General features: G+C 34.0%; 2 protein-coding genes across 11 annotated transcripts; both read right to left on the bottom strand.

Moving 5' to 3' along the window:
• Positions 1 to 796: 796 nt before the first annotated feature.
• On the bottom strand, positions 797 to 9,979 carry LOC133834196 (protein PARALOG OF AIPP2-like). Of its 7 annotated transcripts, none has more exons than XM_062263715.1 (14): positions 9,728 to 9,979; positions 9,168 to 9,300; positions 8,774 to 8,851; positions 7,542 to 8,228; positions 7,156 to 7,446; positions 6,348 to 6,433; positions 6,139 to 6,233; positions 5,762 to 6,052; positions 5,088 to 5,591; positions 4,101 to 4,893; positions 3,736 to 3,966; positions 3,505 to 3,629; positions 2,780 to 3,210; positions 797 to 2,327 (listed from the first exon to the last, which is right to left on the bottom strand). In XM_062263715.1, exons 2-14 carry the CDS (start codon positions 9,234 to 9,236, stop codon positions 1,161 to 1,163), a joined length of 4,848 nt encoding a protein of 1,615 aa, XP_062119699.1. In that variant the 5' UTR covers positions 9,237 to 9,300; positions 9,728 to 9,979; the 3' UTR covers positions 797 to 1,160. The 7 variants fall into 7 exon arrangements, with proteins under 7 accessions (XP_062119699.1, XP_062119704.1, XP_062119702.1 ...); XM_062263720.1 differs by having other exon boundaries at positions 8,774 to 8,841; positions 9,728 to 9,777; XM_062263718.1 differs by lacking the exon at positions 9,168 to 9,300 and having other exon boundaries at positions 8,761 to 8,851; positions 9,728 to 9,978.
• A 3,835-nt stretch (positions 9,980 to 13,814) lies between these two features.
• LOC133834195 (delta(12)-fatty-acid desaturase FAD2-like) lies at positions 13,815 to 19,642 on the bottom strand. 4 transcript variants are annotated; one of them, XM_062263712.1, is made up of 4 exons: positions 19,519 to 19,633; positions 19,192 to 19,236; positions 14,451 to 15,653; positions 13,815 to 14,346 (listed from the first exon to the last, which is right to left on the bottom strand). In XM_062263712.1, the coding sequence occupies exon 3, from the start codon at positions 15,642 to 15,644 to the stop codon at positions 14,481 to 14,483; it is 1,164 nt and encodes a 387-aa protein (XP_062119696.1). In that variant the 5' UTR covers positions 15,645 to 15,653; positions 19,192 to 19,236; positions 19,519 to 19,633; the 3' UTR covers positions 13,815 to 14,346; positions 14,451 to 14,480. The 4 variants fall into 4 exon arrangements, with proteins under 4 accessions (XP_062119696.1, XP_062119697.1, XP_062119694.1 ...); XM_062263713.1 differs by having other exon boundaries at positions 19,192 to 19,230; positions 19,519 to 19,632; XM_062263710.1 differs by lacking the exon at positions 19,192 to 19,236 and having other exon boundaries at positions 19,519 to 19,642.
• Positions 19,643 to 20,808: the final 1,166 nt, after the last annotated feature.

Below are 20,808 nucleotides of genomic sequence, written 5' to 3'. Positions count from 1 at the left end.
CCTCTCCTTTGTTTTTGTCTCTATCAAGGGCAATTCCCTCTCCAACCACACCAAGGATTAGGGTTGTGCATAAATTTTTACAACTCGTCCAACCCGAATAATCCACCCAAACCAAACTGAAAAAACCGCCAAAATACACAATCTGAATAAATCGACTAAAATTTAAACCGCCCAATATAACTCAACCCGCCTAATTAAGAACTTATTATTAATTTATTATTTTTAATACACTTAAATAAATATATTAAATTTATATATATATTTAATTAAATTTATATTTTAAAAATATATTGTTTTAAGCTTAAAAAGATAAACTTCACACTATTAATACTAGTATTTAAAAGAAAAAAAATACAAAAATGTAAAAAAAAAAAAAATACAACTTTAGTTTGGGCGGATTGACCCGACCAACCCACCCAAACTATTGGACAGGTTAAATTTATTTTTTTCTTAATTAGGCAAGTTAAGAGTTCACTTTTGCTAACCCAAATATGACATTGGACACATAAAAATACCTTTTAACCCGACCAACCCGCCTAATAATCAACCCTACCAAGGATTAACAATTTTGCCCGAATTGAACTTTTTGGAGCACAGTTTTCAAATATCAATGCATAAAACTCAAATTTCCCAAAGCATAAAAACAAAACACAAATTAGTGAATCACCCATCAACAACTGGCAAAACAAAAACAAAGCCAGTAGTAATACTAATACGAGCTCATAAAAGCAACAACATCTTTAGTTTTAGTATTATCAATAAAAGGTAAAGCAAAGTTTAAACCCCAAAAAAAAAAAGTCCTCAAAGAACAAGATGTCCATTTTTGCCATTTCATTTCCTATTGTCTCCAAATTATGCCGGCGGCGGTTATCATTCTCTTTATATACAAAAACAGTCAAAATCCAAGATATGATCAACCTTTTCCCCCCTACAACCCACCCAAAAAAAAAAAAAACACTACAAATAATAAAAAGAGAGAGAGAAAGAGAAAGAGAAAGAAACCAAAGTTGACTGACTGAGAGGTAAAAGAAAAATTATTAGTAACTTGTTGTGTATGGGATATGAACAGATTCCTAGAACGCCCCCCAGAGACGAAGGCCCTGTGAAGTGGAGTGAACTTGAGTATTATTATAATAATTATAATAATAATAATGTACATTCTATTTTTCTGTGAAACCCCTAAACAGGAGCAGTGAGGTATTCACAGGATGATGAGGGTGATGATGGTGCCTTTCCGGCGGCGGCCGTAGCTGCTGCTCCGATTTCGCTGCTGCCTTCACTGGTACAGCTTCCTCTTTATCCGGGAACGGGAACGAGAGAGACAACGAAAGGGAAGAAGAATCATCGTCCTCCTCATCTATAACCTCTGCGGCTTTATCTGGAGGCTTATCCTGCTTGTTTTTCTTGTCCGCCAAACCAACAAAGAACGGCATAGCCTTACTTTGCGGCGGTGGCTTTGTCTCTGCTCCCAGCGCAAGCTCCAGATTTGGAAATCCATCGTGAAGCCGGTGATCGTCGTTTACACCGCCACCGCCACCACCACCCAATGATGTTATATTCTTCCAACCCTCGGAGCTGCTGTTCCCCTGACGTGGATCCACGGGGAAGAAGCGCCTCTCGGTAGTTCCTAAGTCCTCTGGAATAACTTTCTCATCACAAGCTTCGACACATCTCTTCTCTGTTACCAACAAATAGGGAATCATCTTCGGATTCGATGCGATACTACCACCGCCGCCTCCAAGAGAATCTTTACAATTATGAATACCACATCCAAACACGTCGCTTGGAACGGTTCTTCGCCTCTTCCCAAAAATTTCTTCATCTCCCAGCAGATTATTAACTCCATTCCAATGAATGTTCGGACTTGCAACGTTCGAAGCTGGAGGTGCCCTATCTGAGAGATCTATGTGAGGTCGTTTCCTTTCCATAGACGAACACTCGACTCCTATGCTGTCCGATGAACACTCGACATCTATTATGCTGTTCAAATCCGTTCCTAACGCTACTTTTTTATTCACATACCCATCATCTTCTCCCTTCAATTTAATCTCAGGTTTATACTGAGCCCTAGAATCGTCAACAATACTTGCAGTGGCCCCAACTCTCCCATCTAAAAACTTTTCCTCGCAATCCATTTCCGAAAGTTCTACATCGTCATTTAAAGATGGAAGAATCTTTGATCTTGAAGATGAGTAGTCCTTGGTATCAACAGAGGTATCGCAATGCAGTTGCGGTTCCTCGCCTATGCTACAGCTGTTTACTCCGGCGACAACTGCAGAAGGTTTCGTCTCTGTGTCCGGCCTGTTCTCTGGAGGACTAATTTCTCCCTGTAGAAACAAGGCAAAAACAAAACACGATGTTGATAGAAAAAATAATTATTGGAAAAAGGAAGAACAAAAATATATCTATAAAGATAAAGTAAAACATAAAAAATAAATAAAGTTACAAGGTTGAGACAACTAAGGATATTAAAAGACATTACAAAACTTCAATTTTCTACGTGAAAATCAGATTAGTCAAGCCTGCAACACGTGTTTCCTTAAAGTCTTCTCACAAAAAGGGTCTTTTAAAGTCAAATGTATCTTCTAGAACAGCTAGAAAAATGGACAGAATTAATTTACCAGGAATATAAAAGCAGATTATAGTGCCATAATATTCCCCCGAAGTAGGGACTACCAAGGAAAATTTGATAATATCATAAAGCAATAATATATTAATATGTGCTATCACACTACGTAAAGGAAACAAATATTACCAAAGAAAGGCTCAAGCATCTCACCTTTCCATTTCCACTCGGGGCGGTCACATTGCCGGTGCATTTTTCGTCAACTATACTATCTTGCACAATTGAGTTAGCTTTTAACCCTGAACACAATGGTTCAGAAACTTTTTGGTCACTGCAATCTCCACTAATTCCAGCACATGCCTGATCAGAAACTTTTTGGTCATTGCTATCTCCACTAATTCCAGCACATGCCTGATCACTTGCACTAGAAGCTAAGACTGGACTACAAGATCTGTCACGTGCAGGAGATTCATCTTCTATACACTTGGGTAAACAGAGTGCATCCGACACTGTCACGACAGCGTTAGGTTCATATTTGTCCACTGACATCATACTAGAACTGGGGAGAAGGAACTTGGATGAATCAGCAGAATGCACCTTCCTTGCCCTGAACACACCCCATAAGAAGAATAACATATTCCAACCTGGCAATAACAGAACAAGTTTAGCTGATGGGATGTCGAATTCGCATTTATTATGTATAAATGGTGTTTAACCTTAAATCAAATGGCACACCAATCACAAGAGGCATGATTAAAGTAGCAAAGATAGAGCAAATAAATAAACACCCACCAAAAACAAAAAAAAGAAACCAAATAAAATGAACGGTCGGCAACTTAAAATCTAATAGACGTACTCATTAAGCTAGCACCAATCAAATCAAAATAATTGTTATAAAACACGTAGTGAATACCATATATCTTCAAATATATTCTTACGCTGTGAATTCTCTGGGAGCTGATTGGAGGGGAATATTAAAATTTCAACACCCTCAAGATTCCCTTTAAGAGCTAAATCATTCTTGATCATACCATCCAACAAACCCTTGTAACTTTTCTCGTAGCTGCAAGGTAGCAATCACACAAAAAACTTCAAACTAAGGAACAGAAATTAAATGTGTTACAAGACAACAAGATCAAATTAAGCCGAGCGAGAATATATATACCAACCTCTCAAGATCTTTGGCAAAAAAGTAAAGAGCAATATTATCATCTTTAGCACCGCCATCATTAAACTGTGTTGGCCATGCACTCAAGCGAGGAACTTCACTCAGTAAGAGTTTCTGTGGAAATTTGCCTGCTACTTCAAGCACCCTGGGGGATGCACACGTTGATAGATGTGCTTGGATTCCACCACATAAATCAAGAGAGCTACCACTTCTATGGATCTCAAAACACCCCCTATATGAGAATAACAGGACATTATCACGAAAACAACATAGAAGAGCATTGAAACAAGAGAAACCAGAATGGAAGAACAATAAATAAACTCTGCAGATGAAAAACACAAATAAATGGCAATAAAAGAATCGTACTGCCAGATGTATTCATATTCTGGAATGGTTGGCATCTTCAGAAGTTGAGGCGATGTTGCCTGTGCATGATTAATAAAATCCTTCGCCATAGGTTTTACGACAGTGGGGACAACTACCTCTGAGTCCTCTACTTTACAAGAGAGCTTAGAATCTGTTGCTGGCACAGTAGGAGACATCATCTTGCTGACAGTTGTATGCATAGACTCGGAGGTGCTACTCCCTAGAACTGCTTGCCGCATTTCATGTGTTCCTTCAGGAGGAATAATATTTTTCGGCTTATTTAGAGCTATAGTTTGGTCTTGACAGGCTATCTCTGAATTCAAGTCTGTGTTTGGTGTCAAAAGCTCATCAACTTGATCAACTCTTTTCCTTCTGTGTATTTCAGGCTTTCTAAGCAAAGCAGCTTGAATTGCATCTTTCAATTTACTGCCCTTGTGTGTCTCCTCCCTAGAACTTCTAGCACCAGAAGAATCAATACCAGAAGCCTGTGAGCTTCCAGCCGTGCAAAACTCTGCAGAATGACCGATTTCTTTACATTTTTGACAGAAGGTACTTTTAGAACTAGTTGAAACAGTCATCCTTGGGCGAACAGCAGAGCTCTCCTTTAGTTTCTCTGTCTGTTGTGTTACATCCTGTGATCGAGTTAACCCATCTTCCATAATTCCATCAACATTGTTAGATGGTTTATCAGAAGTTAATGAACAAGTTGATAAGGCTTCATCTTTGAGGGTAATATGATTCGACTTTGCTTCAGCGCCAGAGTTACTAACTCCACTAGCAGAAGAAACTCCAACTGCAATTTTAAAAAACCAAATCAGTATCAAACGCTTACATTGGTCTATAATACTTTTTCTTTTACACAAGCCAAAAATAAAACTTGATGTAAAGAAAAGTAGCAACTAAACCATAAAAAGACACTTAACAAATGTAATTTTGAAAAATCGAATAGAGCAACTCAGACACCTCTATCAAAATGTCACATTGTACCTGATGAAACGGGGGTCTCTACAGGTTTACGAGCTAGGTTACCCGTTAATTTTGATGTGCTTGATTTTCCTTCGGAATGAACCTTTGAATCTCGATTATTACTTGCAAAAGAAAGCAAACTGGATTCAACACGAGATGCTTGGTCAGACTTAGGCGTTGAAGGAGTAGAGCTAGTTGTTGAGCTAACTGGGGGGCGATCTAGTCTGGACAAATGTTTTCTCTCAAATGCAGGCCGCTCTCTTACTTGTTTTGATCCTTTTAGATCAACAGGGGGAACAAACCTAGGTGAAAGCATTTTTACTTTCGAATCAGCGGCACTTGAGCGGCCCATGTTAGTAGATTTAAATGACATTGATTTGCTTATCAGTCTTCCAGGCCTCTCCTTCGTATCAAGAGATATGTGCTCTTTACTTCCCTTTAGCTTTTCAGGAACAACTTCATCTACAAGTCTAACTTTTGGTTTGGAATTTGTGATGCTAAACGATTTTGACTTTAACAGTGTTCCTATACAAAAATAAAAAATTCATGGTTCTCAGAGAGAGAAGCAACAATAAACATATGTGGATAAACAAAACAAGTAACTTTACTCCACCTCCACATAGATGGAAGATAGAAAAGGCAATTACAAGAATGAATGTGAAATATGTTCAAGCTACAAAAGGTTGTTTGCTCACCCTTTTGAATGCGATGACCAGCTGCAGGAGGGCGTGATACTTCCAGCATTTCAGATTGCTTGCCTGAAGATGCCGGTTGTACAGGCCTTGATCTCTCCCTATCTAAGTTCTTGAATGAAGACTCGCGTGATAACGATGCCACTCTGTTAGGGCTGGACGACTTTGGTGATCCTAAACTTGTCTCAAGAGCCTGCCTTTTTGCAGCAGGGGCTGCTTCTAGATTTTCTACAAGTCTCTTGGAAGGAACTTGTGCACTAGAACTGGCTTTACTCATTCTTTTTCCCTCCACTTCTAAAAGTTACACACAAAGTGTCATTTCACAATAAAATAGCATTTTTACAGCATTTCTTTTATCGAATATGCACTTTAGGCATTACCTTGCTTTTGGCTATTGATTTCTTCAGCAAACTTGCATTCTTCACACATCCAATTACTTCCAGGAACCTTCCTCAGCATTTTTCGCATGCAATAGCTATTATAGCAATAGCAATGTCAAATATGCAAATTCAAATAATCCTAACAAACAAAGCAACAAATAAAATGCGCCAACAGAAGAATACATGTGAAGAGGATGGTTTAATCTTACGTGTGTTCTGCGCCATCACTACACCTGCTACATATAGCTAGCATATCTTCACGGCCAGCATCCCCACAAATATCACATACTTTGACCTGTCTCAACAAAAGAAATCAGAGAATTTATGTCTCAAAATTTGAACACTGTATCGAGAATATACAAAATACAAGAGAAAAAAGCAAACGCCCCTACATTAATATTAATAAGATGTTGCTAGCTAGAGTTTATATTCGCTCTCCACACACACACACACACACACACAAAATATTTATTTATTGGAAATACCCCAAAGATAAAATAACAAAATTAATATATATATATATATACATATTTAAAAAGACAAAAAAGCTCAACTAAACCTTTAAGAATGTTGGAGCCTAATGTTGTTCATTGCTAAAATACAAATTAGGAAATAAGAAGGAAAAAAAAGTGAAGAGAGACCAAGATGACTGGAATCAAAACTACATCTATGACTATGAGATTCAGAAAACTAAAGAGACCCAACTAATGAAGGCACATCAGCAAATTTATTCCTGCAAACCTCTGTAGCTCCATAACCATAGTTAAGTTACAATTTACATAATTATGTTCTTTTGAAGTAATTCACAACTCACTATAATGAGTCAATGTCTAATTTATGTATTCTCAGGCTGAAACCCTAATTAATAAGAGACTTAAGGAGCCATAATATACAGAGTAAAGAAGATACAACATGAATATATACAATTCAGAGAATATACACATAAGGAAATGGAGCAAACTGAAAAACGTCACACGTGAGATTCGTTCATAGAATAAAAATAATGCCACTACTTACATCATGCTCCACAATGTCAGATTCATCACTATCATCAGATTTGGTTTGCAAAGGAGGCTCCCGCACATCAAATTCACTTGACTTCTCATCTTGCTCGCCTTGAGCTGCACATTTCAAAGTTTTGTCGGTTGATTCCTGAACATCATTAGTGATCTCCGCTTCCATCTTCGGTAATATTGTTATAATGCTATCAGTATGGGCAAGAGATTTCTGAAAAGATACACCATCAACAGCTGCCACTTCTTTTGATGAGGCACCAATTTGTTCAGAAGTGCAATCAAATAGTTTATCCTGTAAAAGGCATATCAAACCTCCTCAAAGGTCAGTAAAATGTGGATTAAGGGAAAAATATCTACACTATAAGGATGAAAGTAGGAGCTTAGCACCTTAGGGTAGCTACTACTAGCATCTGCATCTTTTGAAGATGGTGTCTCCTGTCTCTTTTTTGATTCTTCTAAACCTAAACTACTAACTGAAGCTGAACTACATGACAGGGCTCTCCTGTCTACATTCTTGCTACTATTACTGACTGCAACATATGCGTCATTAGCTCTACTAACGCATGAAATGTCATCATCGTGAGCTTCTACAACTTTGGCATCCTCACACTTATTTGGGAAATCTCGAGTGCATGAAGCACGAACTGGTTTAGGGGAAACTCTAATCTCTCCATTAATTCCAGCAGAGACCAAGGGAGGCACCTCAATGTCAAAAGCATTATCAGAAGATCTTAAGGCTGCTTTGCTGTCAGCATTTTCAGATAACGAATCATGACTAGAACTAACACTCATTAGGTTGCTTGTTTCACTGGTTGTTTGCTGTAAACTGTCACATGTCTTATTCTTAAAGGAAGACGAAGTGTCACCCACATTCACAGAGTACTGGCTAGCCACATTTACACGGCCAGTTTCATCAGAAAATTCTTCAGTTTTTGAAGCCATTAGAGATCGATTAAAATGCATACACGATGAACAAGGAGCAGCACACACGTTACAAGCCCCAGACTCGCCTCTCATAGGAATTTTATGGCTCATGGAATGTTCACTACATTCGTTTTCAGATATAGAAGAAACCTAATAGAAAAAGAGCACAAACTTAGAAAATAATGAATAAAAAACAAGGCATCAAAAAATCCTAGCTTGTTATGCACTTTCTACAGATGAAAGCAAATTTGGTTAGAGAAGAGTACTCAAGATATATTGTCTATTGTACTAAACTACTCTGTTTGATTGACAAGTTAAAATGTTTGTACGGAAATAAACCACAGATCAACCTAACCTAGCAGCTATAATGGTTCCAAAAAACAAAATAGTGAGTTACTCAATGCCCTTAAACGCGCTTTGGGCAGATACTTGCTTTGGCGCCCCCAAACACTCCCACCGTTAAAACCACCGCTAAATAACTAAAAGAGCTGAAGCTCATGCTTCCATAAAGTTCAAGCAAATTGAAGCGTTCAATACATAAAACAAAAGACTATAAACAAGAGCAAGAAATTCCGCTTCTAATAAGCTATAGCCCGATCCAACAACAGAGGGTTTTAGCGCAAAACAAGTTACAACAAAAAGAAAATGGTAGAAAGTAGAAACGAAAAAGAACATAGATTACCCTGTCATCTCACCATATTCCTCTGAGTATCATGATCAGTGTCATCGGAAGGCCCTTGCATGCGATAACTCCCTCTCAAGACTGGTGTGATCTAAAAAGCACATCAAATTACATTAATTACAATACCCCTCTTCGATAACCACTTAGCAAGAACATAGAATGAGCAACATCATCCAAAATTAGATCAATCAACAAAAAAATTAAAATCCCAGAATTGAAATTGAGTCCCCAAAATGAGGAAGTAAACCCAAATGAGTAAAAGAAAACTGGAGAGACCAATGCCCAGAAGAATACAAACAAAATTTAGAAACAGCAACCATGATAATAGAGAAGAATGAATTGAATCGGGAAGAAAATAGCGAACATTAAGAAAGAAAAGAAACCCTAATTAAAAAAGGATTCCATGCCTTTGGTTCCAAAAGCATCTGGGTGTGGTGGTAGAGGTCTTGGAGTGGGCGCTCGTTGGGGTTCGGCATCCTCGGCGGAAGGATCGGAGCGGAGCGGAGCAAAAGAGAAACGAACCGAATCACAAAGAAAGGTCTGAAAGTGAGAATTGCAGAAATTGATGGGTGTGGTGGATGTTCATCTAAAAATTCAAAAATATTGGGGAAGATTGAAAGAATATAAAACCCTAAATTGGTGAAGAAATGAAATCGAAATTAGAGGTCTTCGGGAGAATTGCAGACTAAGTATGAATCCATCCATATATCCATCTATCTATCTATCTGTGATACATACGTGACAGAGAAAGAGGATCCTATACCTATACACCTATACATACAGGTATATAAATACATATACAAATTGTGAGTGTATGTATAGTATGTATATAGACATAAAAAAAAAATGGAGATGGAGTATAAATATGAAATTCTTAAAAAATATATAGAAAAAATAGTTGTATATTAATGATATTTACATGTATAGATATAGTGAGAGAAAGCAAAGCAAAAAAGCAGTTGAGTACCTCTAAAGGAAGCAAACTAGTTGTTTTTCCTCTTCTTCTTCTTCTTCTTCTTCTTCACTCTGAGTTTCTCTGTGATCTGATAAAATCAAAACTGTTGAAATCTCTTCACCATTCCATTCATCTGCCGATACGTATATACATATACACATATAGATATAGATATAGAACGAGTGAGAGAGGAGAGAGAGAGAGTAGTGAATGAGGTCTTGAAAGAGAGAACGAAGGAAGAAACGGAAAATGTTCCTTTGAAAAACGAAAATAGAAGAAATGGGTAAAAATTAATTTTCTGATTTATTATTTATTTTAATAACGAAAATCTCTTCTTTGCCCTTTGTCTTTTTTTTAATTTAATTTATTTTTTTATTAAATGAAAAGATATTATATTTTATTTGTCAAGAAAAATATTTATATTTTAATTTAAAAAAGAAAAAAGGGTTTCGGCGGAGTAACTCTTATTATACGAGGCCGAGGCGGACAAAGGCGGAGGCGGCCGACAACACGTGTTACATTATTGGGCTCGCAAATTGGGCTTTTTTGGGCTTTTCTTTTGGGCTTATTTCTTTGTGGAAATTAGTTCCAATACTCATTGTAAATTATCCATTTTAATTTTTACCCACTATTTTTAACTCTTATTTTAGTACCTAAATTTTCAATTAATGTACACATTATACCCCTTCAATTACATGTTTTTTTTTCCTCTTTAAACACACTACAATTAGAATGTATTTATAATTTAACTATAATATGACACATATAATACACATTACAACAATACTTAGAATCATGTACTCAAATAAAGGTAATTTGATAAATCTCATCATAATAATGGGTAAAGTTCAACTAAATATATTTAGTGTCTAATTTTAGTTAACTACTCCTAAAAATGGGTAGTTCTCAACTTTTCCCAATTACTTAGGATATGGATTTTTTTCTTGAGGAAATTACATTTTTATGGGATTTTTAATAGAATTTGCAAAAATATGACTTTTTTTCAAGAAAAGTTAATTTATGGTTTTTTGTTAAGAATTTTTATTTTTATGGGTTTATTTTCCCATATTTTTTTATAAAAGTTTGTTTATGTCGTAGTTTTACTCTTAATCAAGTTTTATTAATTTGGAAAGATATGTTTGTAATTTGATTTTTTTTTTTTTTTATATTAAATTTTTTTTTTTTTTTTGTAATATGAATTGTGTTTATAATTTTTTTTATTTATTATAAACATTTTTTCCTTTTTTTTACATTGTACATTTTTTTTTAAAAGTCTAGGTAAGGTAGCCAGTTACTTAATTGATTTTTCACAATTATGTAAAAAAAAATCCTAGAGCTATGTTAAATAACATGTATCAGAATGGATAACCAGTTACTTGTTTGACTTTTCACAATTATGTAAAAAAAGTCTTAGAGCCACGTTAAATAACATGTATTGGGAGGGTTAACCAGTTACTTTGAGAGGAGTAACATTTGACCTTAGGATGGGTAACCAGTTACCATAAGAGGGGTGACGGGTCACTCATATTAGAAATGAAAATAAACTTCAAATTTGAAGGAAGGAGATGAATAACACTTCATTAAAAAATGAAGAAGAAGTAAGTATGATTTTACTAACATCGGTAACCAATTATCATAAATAACCCATAAATATACATACATATCAGAACATGAAGGTCACCAGTTACCCCCATAAATATACACACAAAGAACGTGAAAGGTAATTAGTTACCATAGACTTGAAGACAGAAAGAAAAAAAAAAAACAGATCTGACCACGAACTGACCTCCTCCCTCGCCTACGACCACCACCAGAACCCCCCATCCCCTGCGTGCAGAACCCCGTCGCAACCCCAACCATCGCCGTCGTTTTGCACAGCTTTGAGCGCCATGGATCGCACTCAGCCCAGGCACCACCATTCTCCCTCGCCTCCGACCACCACCAGCACATCCCTCGCCTCAGCCTAGCCCCGTCGTTTTGGATTTGGAAGCTCGCAAATGGAATCACACTGAGATGCGTGGATTGGGGTTGTGTTCGTCGATGGTGCGACTGGGTGTTCTTGGCTGGGTTTCACGGAGGTGCGCACCTAAGGTAAATCGCAGGTGGTGAGGGTGGGTGGGCAGAGATGATGATGGAGATGGTGAGGCGCGCGAGTGGAGGACAAGGGAAGTGGCGGCTAGGGCAAAATGAAAGAGAAGAGAGATGGGAGAGAGAGAACCATGCGACTGGGTTTGGAGAGAGAATGGTTTTGTGTGGCTGGGGTTTGAGATAGAGAAGAGTGGAATGTTATTTTACAATAGTACCCTTGTTTGGCTGGTGACTAATTTACAGTATTAGAATTCAAGAAAGAAAGAAAAAATAAACAAAACTAGCGACTTAGAGTACTCACAATAGATGAGGTAAACTAGCTAAATTTCTAAAATATAGAGACGAATGACAAAAATGAACTTCCAATAAGTGAGCTAAATTTGAGTTATTTTACATATTTTTCACATAAATGAATAGTATTACTCCACATGTAAAGACAACCATTCACTGAGTTAAAATTATTTTATTATTTTTTCTTTATTTCTCTTTCTATATTAATTATATTTTATTTTGTTTCCTTCTCTTTAGTTTTTAGTATTTTAATGAATAAAAATATAATATTTAAACGATGTAGAGAAAACATAGAGAAAAAATAAAGAAGTTGATATATAATGCAATGTAAATATTTGATGTAAAATAGAAAATAAAATTTTGGTGATGCATTTAAAAAAATAAAGTAGTGTGCACTTATAAGTTTTATATAGTCATGAAATTTTGGAAAGAAAAAAACATAAACCATTGGGTTTTAGAAAAAATTGCTATCTAATTAGTTTTTCAATCTTTCTTACGCAGATTAATTCTGTATTTATTTATTTTATTTTATTTTTTAAAATAAACTTTATATTTAATACATAATTACTTGATATTAATTAAAAATAATAATGTTCTTTTAGTTATTTTATGTGATTTTATTCCTAAACTATACAAAATTATGGAATTAATATGATAAATAGGTTAAAACTAAGAGTTTTTGGTTAAAAAATAAATAAAATTCTAAAAAGTGAAAAAGTTTTTGGATAAAATTTAACAAAATACAATTTTATGTATAAGTTACCCGTTGTTGATATTATCAGTTTTTATGTGAAAATTAACAATTGGTAATATTATGTGTGCTCATCTTTAAATTACATCTAACAATATCAAAAGATAGTGAGTTAGGCTGGGCACTTTCTAAAAGTTTGTTGTTTTAATTTTTTTTGCTAAGATATGAATGTCTACATTAGCGTATTTTTCACCCAAATATATATTCAAATATAAAATAAATAAAATAATAAATATTATTTTTTCTCCGAACTATTACCATTATATGATCGCGCCCCTGAATAATTCACAATGTTAAAATCTCCTCCGAACTAGGGGTGAACATTTGATCCGAAAAATCCGCAAACCCGCCCGATCCACAACCTAAAAACCAATTTTTTGGGAAAACTCGTCGGATTCGTGTTTGAAATTTGTTGAACTCGAGTTCGGGTCATGACACGAAATCCCAAAAAAATGGCATTTTTGAAAAAAGTGTAAAAAATGGTATTTTTTAGAAAAATGTTATTTTTGCAAAATTGAGATTTTCAGCCCAAAACCCAATAGGCCCAACCCAACCCAAACAAACCTGAAACTCGAAACCTCACAAAAACCTGAATTTTCGGATCGATTTTGGTATCATTTTTCTCCACCCGAAACCCGCAAAACCCGAACCCGATACACCCGAAACCAGAAAATCTGACTCTTGTGCACCCCTACCCCGAACTATGCACGTTAATGAAATATAAAACTTCTATTAGATTTCGTCCTAAGTGACTAACATAATCTTTTTTCATGATGTAGTACTGTCATGTGTAGAATAATTAGTATTTTTTTCCCTCTAACTCTAAATGCTACCAAATAATACCCATTTTATTAAAAAAAATAATATTTTTCTAAGTTGTTATTTATTCTAAATAAAATAACTGTACTTAGCTTATGAGAAATAAATAATATGTCATTCATGTATAACGAACCAGAAACATGAGAGGGATGACCTTAATACAACTCAAAACTTTATTTCAATGATATTAAACAGAGGTAGCCACTCAACCAAAAATCAAAAAATCAAAAATAAAAATAAAAACCACTTTCAAAGACAAAACCAACCAACCTCAAAACTACACTTTTGATTGATCATCTTTATCTATCTTCTTAATTTTTGTAGGATGCACGTAGTATAATATATTTTCTAGACGAATCAAGATCACCTGTCAAATTACGATATCCCATAATGTGTCTAACAATTATAATATTGACACATAATTTAATTTTTCTTTTATTAAAAAGCTGTAAACTCCTCTAGTAATATCAGGTGTCAGTATTATATTGGTTGGACACATTATGAGATACGGTAATTTAACAGAGTTACTTAATTCTAATTAAACAAGAAAAAAATAACCAAAACAACCCTTGGCATGATAGCAAGGGACAAACCTACTATGACTCTCGAGAAATATTAACTCTGATCTCTCCCTTCTTAGGTTTTTGATGGGCAATTGTGCTAAGTTCTGACTTCATCCCACCTGTAGTGTCAATAAATTTTTACAATGAAGTTAGGTAAGCACAACTAAGACTAGAGTTAACTAAAAATACATAAACTGCACTTAAAACAATACATAAATTCCACCTGCAATTTCAGTTAATAAATTTACTTTGTTCAATCCCGAAGCTTGTTGTACCAGAAGACACCTTGGGCGTCACCGTCATCGCCTTCATCAGGCTCAACAAAAACACACTCCTTGGTCTCTCTCCACATGGCTTTGTACACCGGTGTCCCATCAAATTGGTAATACTCTCCTAGTATTGGCTTGATAGCTTTTGTGGCCTCCATGGCGTGATAATGAGGCATGGTAGAGAACAAGTGGTGAGCCACATGAGTGTCCGTGATGTTATGGAAAACCTTGTTCAACAAACCGTAATCTCTGTCCACAGTTGCCAAAGCTCCCCTAAGCCAATCCCACTCGAAAGAATCGTAATGAGGCAATGATGGGTGAGTGTGTTGCAAGAACGTGATCAACACCAAAAACCCATTGACCACCAACAATGGACCACCATACACGCATAGAACCCAAGCCAACCCATTCGCCATAGCAAGTATGTAAAGCCCAAAACACATTGCCAGAATGCCCACATCAGAGAGGTATATCTGGGCTCGCTCACGGTCCGAGTAGATTGGGCCGTGTGGATCGAAGTGGCAGGCGAAGCGGTCGTAGGGCCGGCCCGAGACATTGAAAGCCAAGTAAAGAGGCCAGCCCATGGTGAGCGTGATGGTGAGGGTGAGGAATCTGCCTGGTGGGTTGTTGAGGTATTTGGAGTACCATTTCATGGCTGACTTTTTCTTGGGAACAAAGACTTCATCTCGTTCAAGAGAGCCTGTATTGGAATGGTGACGACGGTGGCTGTATTTCCATGAAAAGTAAGGGACGAGAAGGAAAGAGTGAAGGACTAGACCAACGGTATCGTCGAGCCATTGGTGGTCACTAAAGGCGTGGTGGCCACACTCGTGGGCTATGACCCAAACTCCAGTTAGAACACAGCCCTCGATGAACCAGTAAATGGGCCAAGCTAGGTAAGAAAGAGGGTGATGAGGAAGGAGGGGGATGTAACGAGCAGCAATGTAGTAGATAGTGGCTGCAATGGTAAGGTCGAAAACGACATAGGAGAATGAGCGAATGACAGAACGCTGGAAACAATGGGGTGGAATGGCTTTTTTGAGTTGGCTAAGTGTGAATGGTGGTTTTGTGTATGGTACTCGTTTGAGGCTTTCGGCCTCTGATTTTTTGGTGGTCGGAGGAACTGACATTCGGCCACCGCCGCCCATTTTTGCAGTCTGTCAAACAGTAAAGGGGAAACTAAAATTAAGGTCTTGAAACGTTTGACAAACAAGTGCAAGAGCACTCCCAAGTGACTATATTTACTATATGAGTACTAAAAATGTCATACAATAAGCTTTGTCCTTAAATTTTTTTTTCCAATGAGGTATATTACCAAAATTTGTAAAAAATAACTAAAACTAAGAAAAGTGGGTATAATGTATTTTACAAATATTTTTAGATAAAGTTACATTACAAAGTTATATCTAATGTACACTATTAATCATTCAACCCAATATTATAATATTAAAATATATAGGGATATTATTGATAGTTATAAAAAATATTTGAAAAGAATAAAAAATGTGTGAAAATATAATATTTAAATGATATAGAAAAAATAAATAGAGAATCTGATGTATGGTAAAATGTAAAACTTAGAGGTAAAATAGAAAAATGTATGTTTTGGGGAGATATTTTAAATGATGAAGTAGAGCACCGAATGTGAGTACTCTTAGCTAGATTTATATTACACTATTTATATAAATATATTATAATATTATCTCTCTTTATATATAGATTTCATCATCTTCTTTTTTTTTTCTTTCTATATATATTATATATTTATATCCTTATTAAAAGAATTTTATTTATATTTTATAATATTATTATATTTACTTTTTTAATATATTTTATTTTCATTTTAGCACAATATTACATATACTTAATATAAAATATAACATATATATATAAGTTGATCATATATTTTATAATATTAATAATTAGAATGAAAAAAAATATAGATTGATGTTGAAAAATATATAGATTAATAGTTATAGAAAATATTTAAAATGAATAAAAATGTGAAAATATAATATTTAAATGATAATTAGAAGAAAAAAAATAGAGAATTTGATGTATGGTATAATGCAAAATTTAGAAATAAAATAAGAAAAAAAAATATTTTGGAGAAGTATTGTGAGTTTAAGATTATTGATGAGAAAATACATCCCTATACTAATTACTAAAGTGATATTAATAATAATAGCTGAGGTTAAAAGATTTCAAACCAAACATATATTTTTAGTAAACACTTAAGCTTGATTAGTACTGATAGATATTCACTCTTGACTTAGTATTACAAATCACGTAGGTCAAAGGTTACTCTGTCATAAGCCAAAATTTCATTGATTTTGTTTTACTTATAATAAAAGCACACGGTTCCCATGTGATGACTACTTTATTAAAAAAATGAATGTAGACACAAATATGTCACATCAACTATTCTGACCACTAATATTGGGCTCAAATTTAAGAACGCATCTTATGATTATTTTCATTAACATTTTTAGACACATTACTCAATAAAAAGAATGCCTTGTTATTACTAAGAACACTCTCGTCCGACGAGGTATATTACCAAAAATTGTAAAAAATAGTTAAAATTAAGAAAAATAGGTATTCATCGGATGATGTATTTTATAAATATTTTTAGATAAAATTACGGTATAAAGCTATATCTAATGTACACTATTCATCATTCAACTCAATATTATAATATTAAAATATATAAAGATATTATTGATAGTTATAAAAAATATTTAAAATGAATAAAAAATGTTTGAAAACATAATATTTAAATGATATAAAGAAAAAAATAGAGAATCTAATATATGGTAAAATGTAAAACTTAAAGGTAAAATAGAAAAATGTGTGTTTTGGGAAGTATTTTAAAGGATGAAGTAAGGCACCGGATGAAAGTACTCTAAGTAATAGGTGATATGGTGATAAATCACACCTTAAGATCTCTCAAATTTTTTATTCAGAAATTAAGTATTAAAATAAAGAAGTATTTGCGGCATAAATATATAGTGTTTTACACTTGTTATACTTAAATGTTTAATTTTTTATTTTTATTGTAAAAATACTCAATATTTAATATATGTTAAAGATAAATACTTAATCTTTTTTCTTTATGGCAAAAATACATATAATTGCTAAAATATTGTTTCTGTAAGCACCTCATCTGTTAGAGTTGCTAAACATGTTGGCTAATCAGACATTTATCTCTATGTAATTAGTTAATTTCATAATATTTAAAAAAAATATTTTAAACTAATTCAAATTCATATTTTGATGACAAAAATACATAAATTACGGAATGATACATATCTGGTGAGTCAACCGTCAACAACTTCAACAGAGGAGGTACTGATAAAAGCAATGTTTTAACAATTTTGAGTATTTTTGCCACAAAGAAAAAAGATTAGGTAATTATTTTCAATATATATTGAATTGAACATTGATTATTTTTTTCGTAAAAAATAAAATATTAGATATTTATTCCTGACAAGTGTAAAATATTAGATATTTATACCGCAAATACTACTAAAATAAAAAATAGGAGCAAAAAATCTAGTCACCAAAAAAAAAAAGCATGAAGTCACGATAATATAATTTGATTTTTGACAAGAATTAGATATTTTAATTAAAAAAGTTCAGACTTTTTTATGTGATCCAATTCATAAAGATAGAAATAGAAACGTCGAACACTATTTCCAGCAACAAAAACAGAATAAAAAAATCTCAATCCAAAACTACAATTATTGAGATATTTCATTCAAATAAAATATGAATACATAAACAATAAAATAAAAGAAGGTTTAAACAAAAAACTTAGATTGAACGATGATATGTACACACATTTAAACAAAAAAATTCCTAAAAAAATTGTTTCTTAAAAATTAATTGAACAGATATTTTTACCCATCAGTAGTTAGATATTTGTTAAGAAATTATAATAGTCTTTGAATTTGACATTAATTAGAAACAAAATATTTCTAAGCCCAAATACCATGTATTCTCTTTCCATGGAATGGAAGCAAATACAATCTGATTCTTCACATGAGAAAAGCACCAAAAAACATAAACACAAAAGTAAAACTTATTGAATATAATCCAATCTGGGCAATCTAATTTCTTCCATTCCTTTATTTGAAATAAATTTTTCTTGTTTCACATAAAGTATATCAGATTCAGACCAGACAAATGAGCAGTAAAGTAATCATGGTGACTTATATACGTACAGATTCTTCAAACAAACAAGCAAAACAATCCAGAGCAATCTGATTCTTCACATGATAAAATCAATAAAAAAGAAGCACCCAAAAACATAAACACAAAAGTAAAACTTATTGAATATAATTCAATCTGGGCAATCTGATTTCTTCCATTCCTTTATTTGAAATAATTTTTTCTTGTTTCACATAAAGTATAACAGATTCAGACCAGACAAATGAGCAGTAAAGTAATCAAGGTGAGTTACATAAGTACAGATAAAAGATTTCAAACAAACAAGCAAAACAATCCAGAGCAATCTGATTCTTCACATGAGAAAAGCAATAAAAAAGAAGCACCCAAGAACATAAACACAAAGTAAAGACTTATTGAATATAATCCAATCAGGGCAATCTGATTTCTTGTTTCACATAAAGTATATCAGATTCAGACCAAACAAATGAGCAGTAAAGTAATCATGGTGAGTTATATACTTACAGATTCTTCAAACAAACAAGCGAAGCAATCCAGAGCAATCTGATTCTTCACATGGAAAATCAATAAAAAAGAAACACCCAAAAACATAAACACAAAGTAAAGACTTATTGAATATAATCCAATCAGGGCAATCTGATTTCTTGTTTCACGTAAAGTATATCAGATTCAGACCGGAAAAATGAGCAGTAAAGTAATTAAGGTGAGTTATATACGTACAGATGCATTAATTCAAACACCTCGTATTCATATTTCATTTTATCAAAACATATAATTTTCATGGTTCAATCAAATCATACGAAGCTTAATATTATTAGGAGATGGTATTACCTTGAAGAGAATGGCAGCACCACCCACGCCTGAGAACTTCACCAGCTGCGGCGGCGAGGCTTCGGCGATACGGCGGTGGAATGAGAACTCCGGGAAGAGGAATGAGGGTCTGGTGAGGAGAGAGGCCGTATTTAAAGCTTTTTTTTTCACGTCCACGTGGTCTCAGCTAAGATCGTTTTGTCCACGTGTCACACATTCAATGGTCTTTGCTGTATTTGCTTTCTTTATTTATGCATCCACTTGGCACTATCAATCTTGGCCCTCTGATTTTGTAAATCACAAACTTAATTGACGGTTGAGATTGTGCCTGCACTTGGAACCGATTGCTGCTTACTTAAATGACGAAAATGACCTTACTTACTAATTTATTAATTTTTTTTTTAAAATTTAAATATCAATATCTGCACACACAAAAAAAAATATCTGCCAAAAATATATACAAAAAGTAAGATCATTTAAAGCTTTTTTTCACGTCCACGTGGTCTCAGCTAAGATCATTTTTCCACGTGTCATACAGTCAATGGTCCTAGCTGTATTTGCTTTCTTTATTTATGTATCCACTTGGCACTATCAATCTTGGCCGTATGATTTTGTAAATCACAAACTTAATTGACGGTTGAGATCGTGCCCGCACTTGGAGCCGATTGCAGCTTACTTAAATGACGAAAATGCCCTTACTTTTAAAAAAAAAATTTAAATATCAATATCTGCACAAAATATATATATATATATATATTTGCCAAAAATATATACAAAAATTCAGGTGAGTTACTGTCCTTTCTAATAATATGGTCAAAGAAATATTATTAGAAACATACTTAAATTTGATAACCTTACTCCATTCTTATATAGCAAACTTTTACCTATTAATACAACACACTATTGTTTATTTATTTTTTATTTTTTTGAAAATATATAAGAATTATTATTGACAATGAATAATAAGTACATCGTAAATAGATGGAGGGATTTATTTTTTTCAAAAAAATTCATTGTCTAGCATAAGTGTATATTTGGTTATCTCAAGAGTCGTTCAATTAAGAACATGACCAATATAGAATAGAACTGCCCCGAAAAATTAGGTTATAAACTTTTATATCAACTAACAAATCTCCCAACTCATTGTTATTTGCCATTTAAGGTACCAAGATTATTTGATGTGATATATCACTGTGATTCATTATCGAGTCTCACATATTTTTCGAAAGAGTATTGTTAAGTATCATTTTAAGTTATCTAGCAGAACCGACACCACTCGATAATATAATACATTATTACTGGTGTATACTT

This window comes from Humulus lupulus, chromosome 5 (genome assembly GCF_963169125.1).
Source record: "Humulus lupulus chromosome 5, drHumLupu1.1, whole genome shotgun sequence".
Classification (NCBI taxonomy): domain Eukaryota; kingdom Viridiplantae; phylum Streptophyta; class Magnoliopsida; order Rosales; family Cannabaceae; genus Humulus; species Humulus lupulus.
The sequence above is the reverse complement of the archived record's forward strand: the minus strand, read 5'-3'. Positions and strand labels throughout refer to the sequence as shown.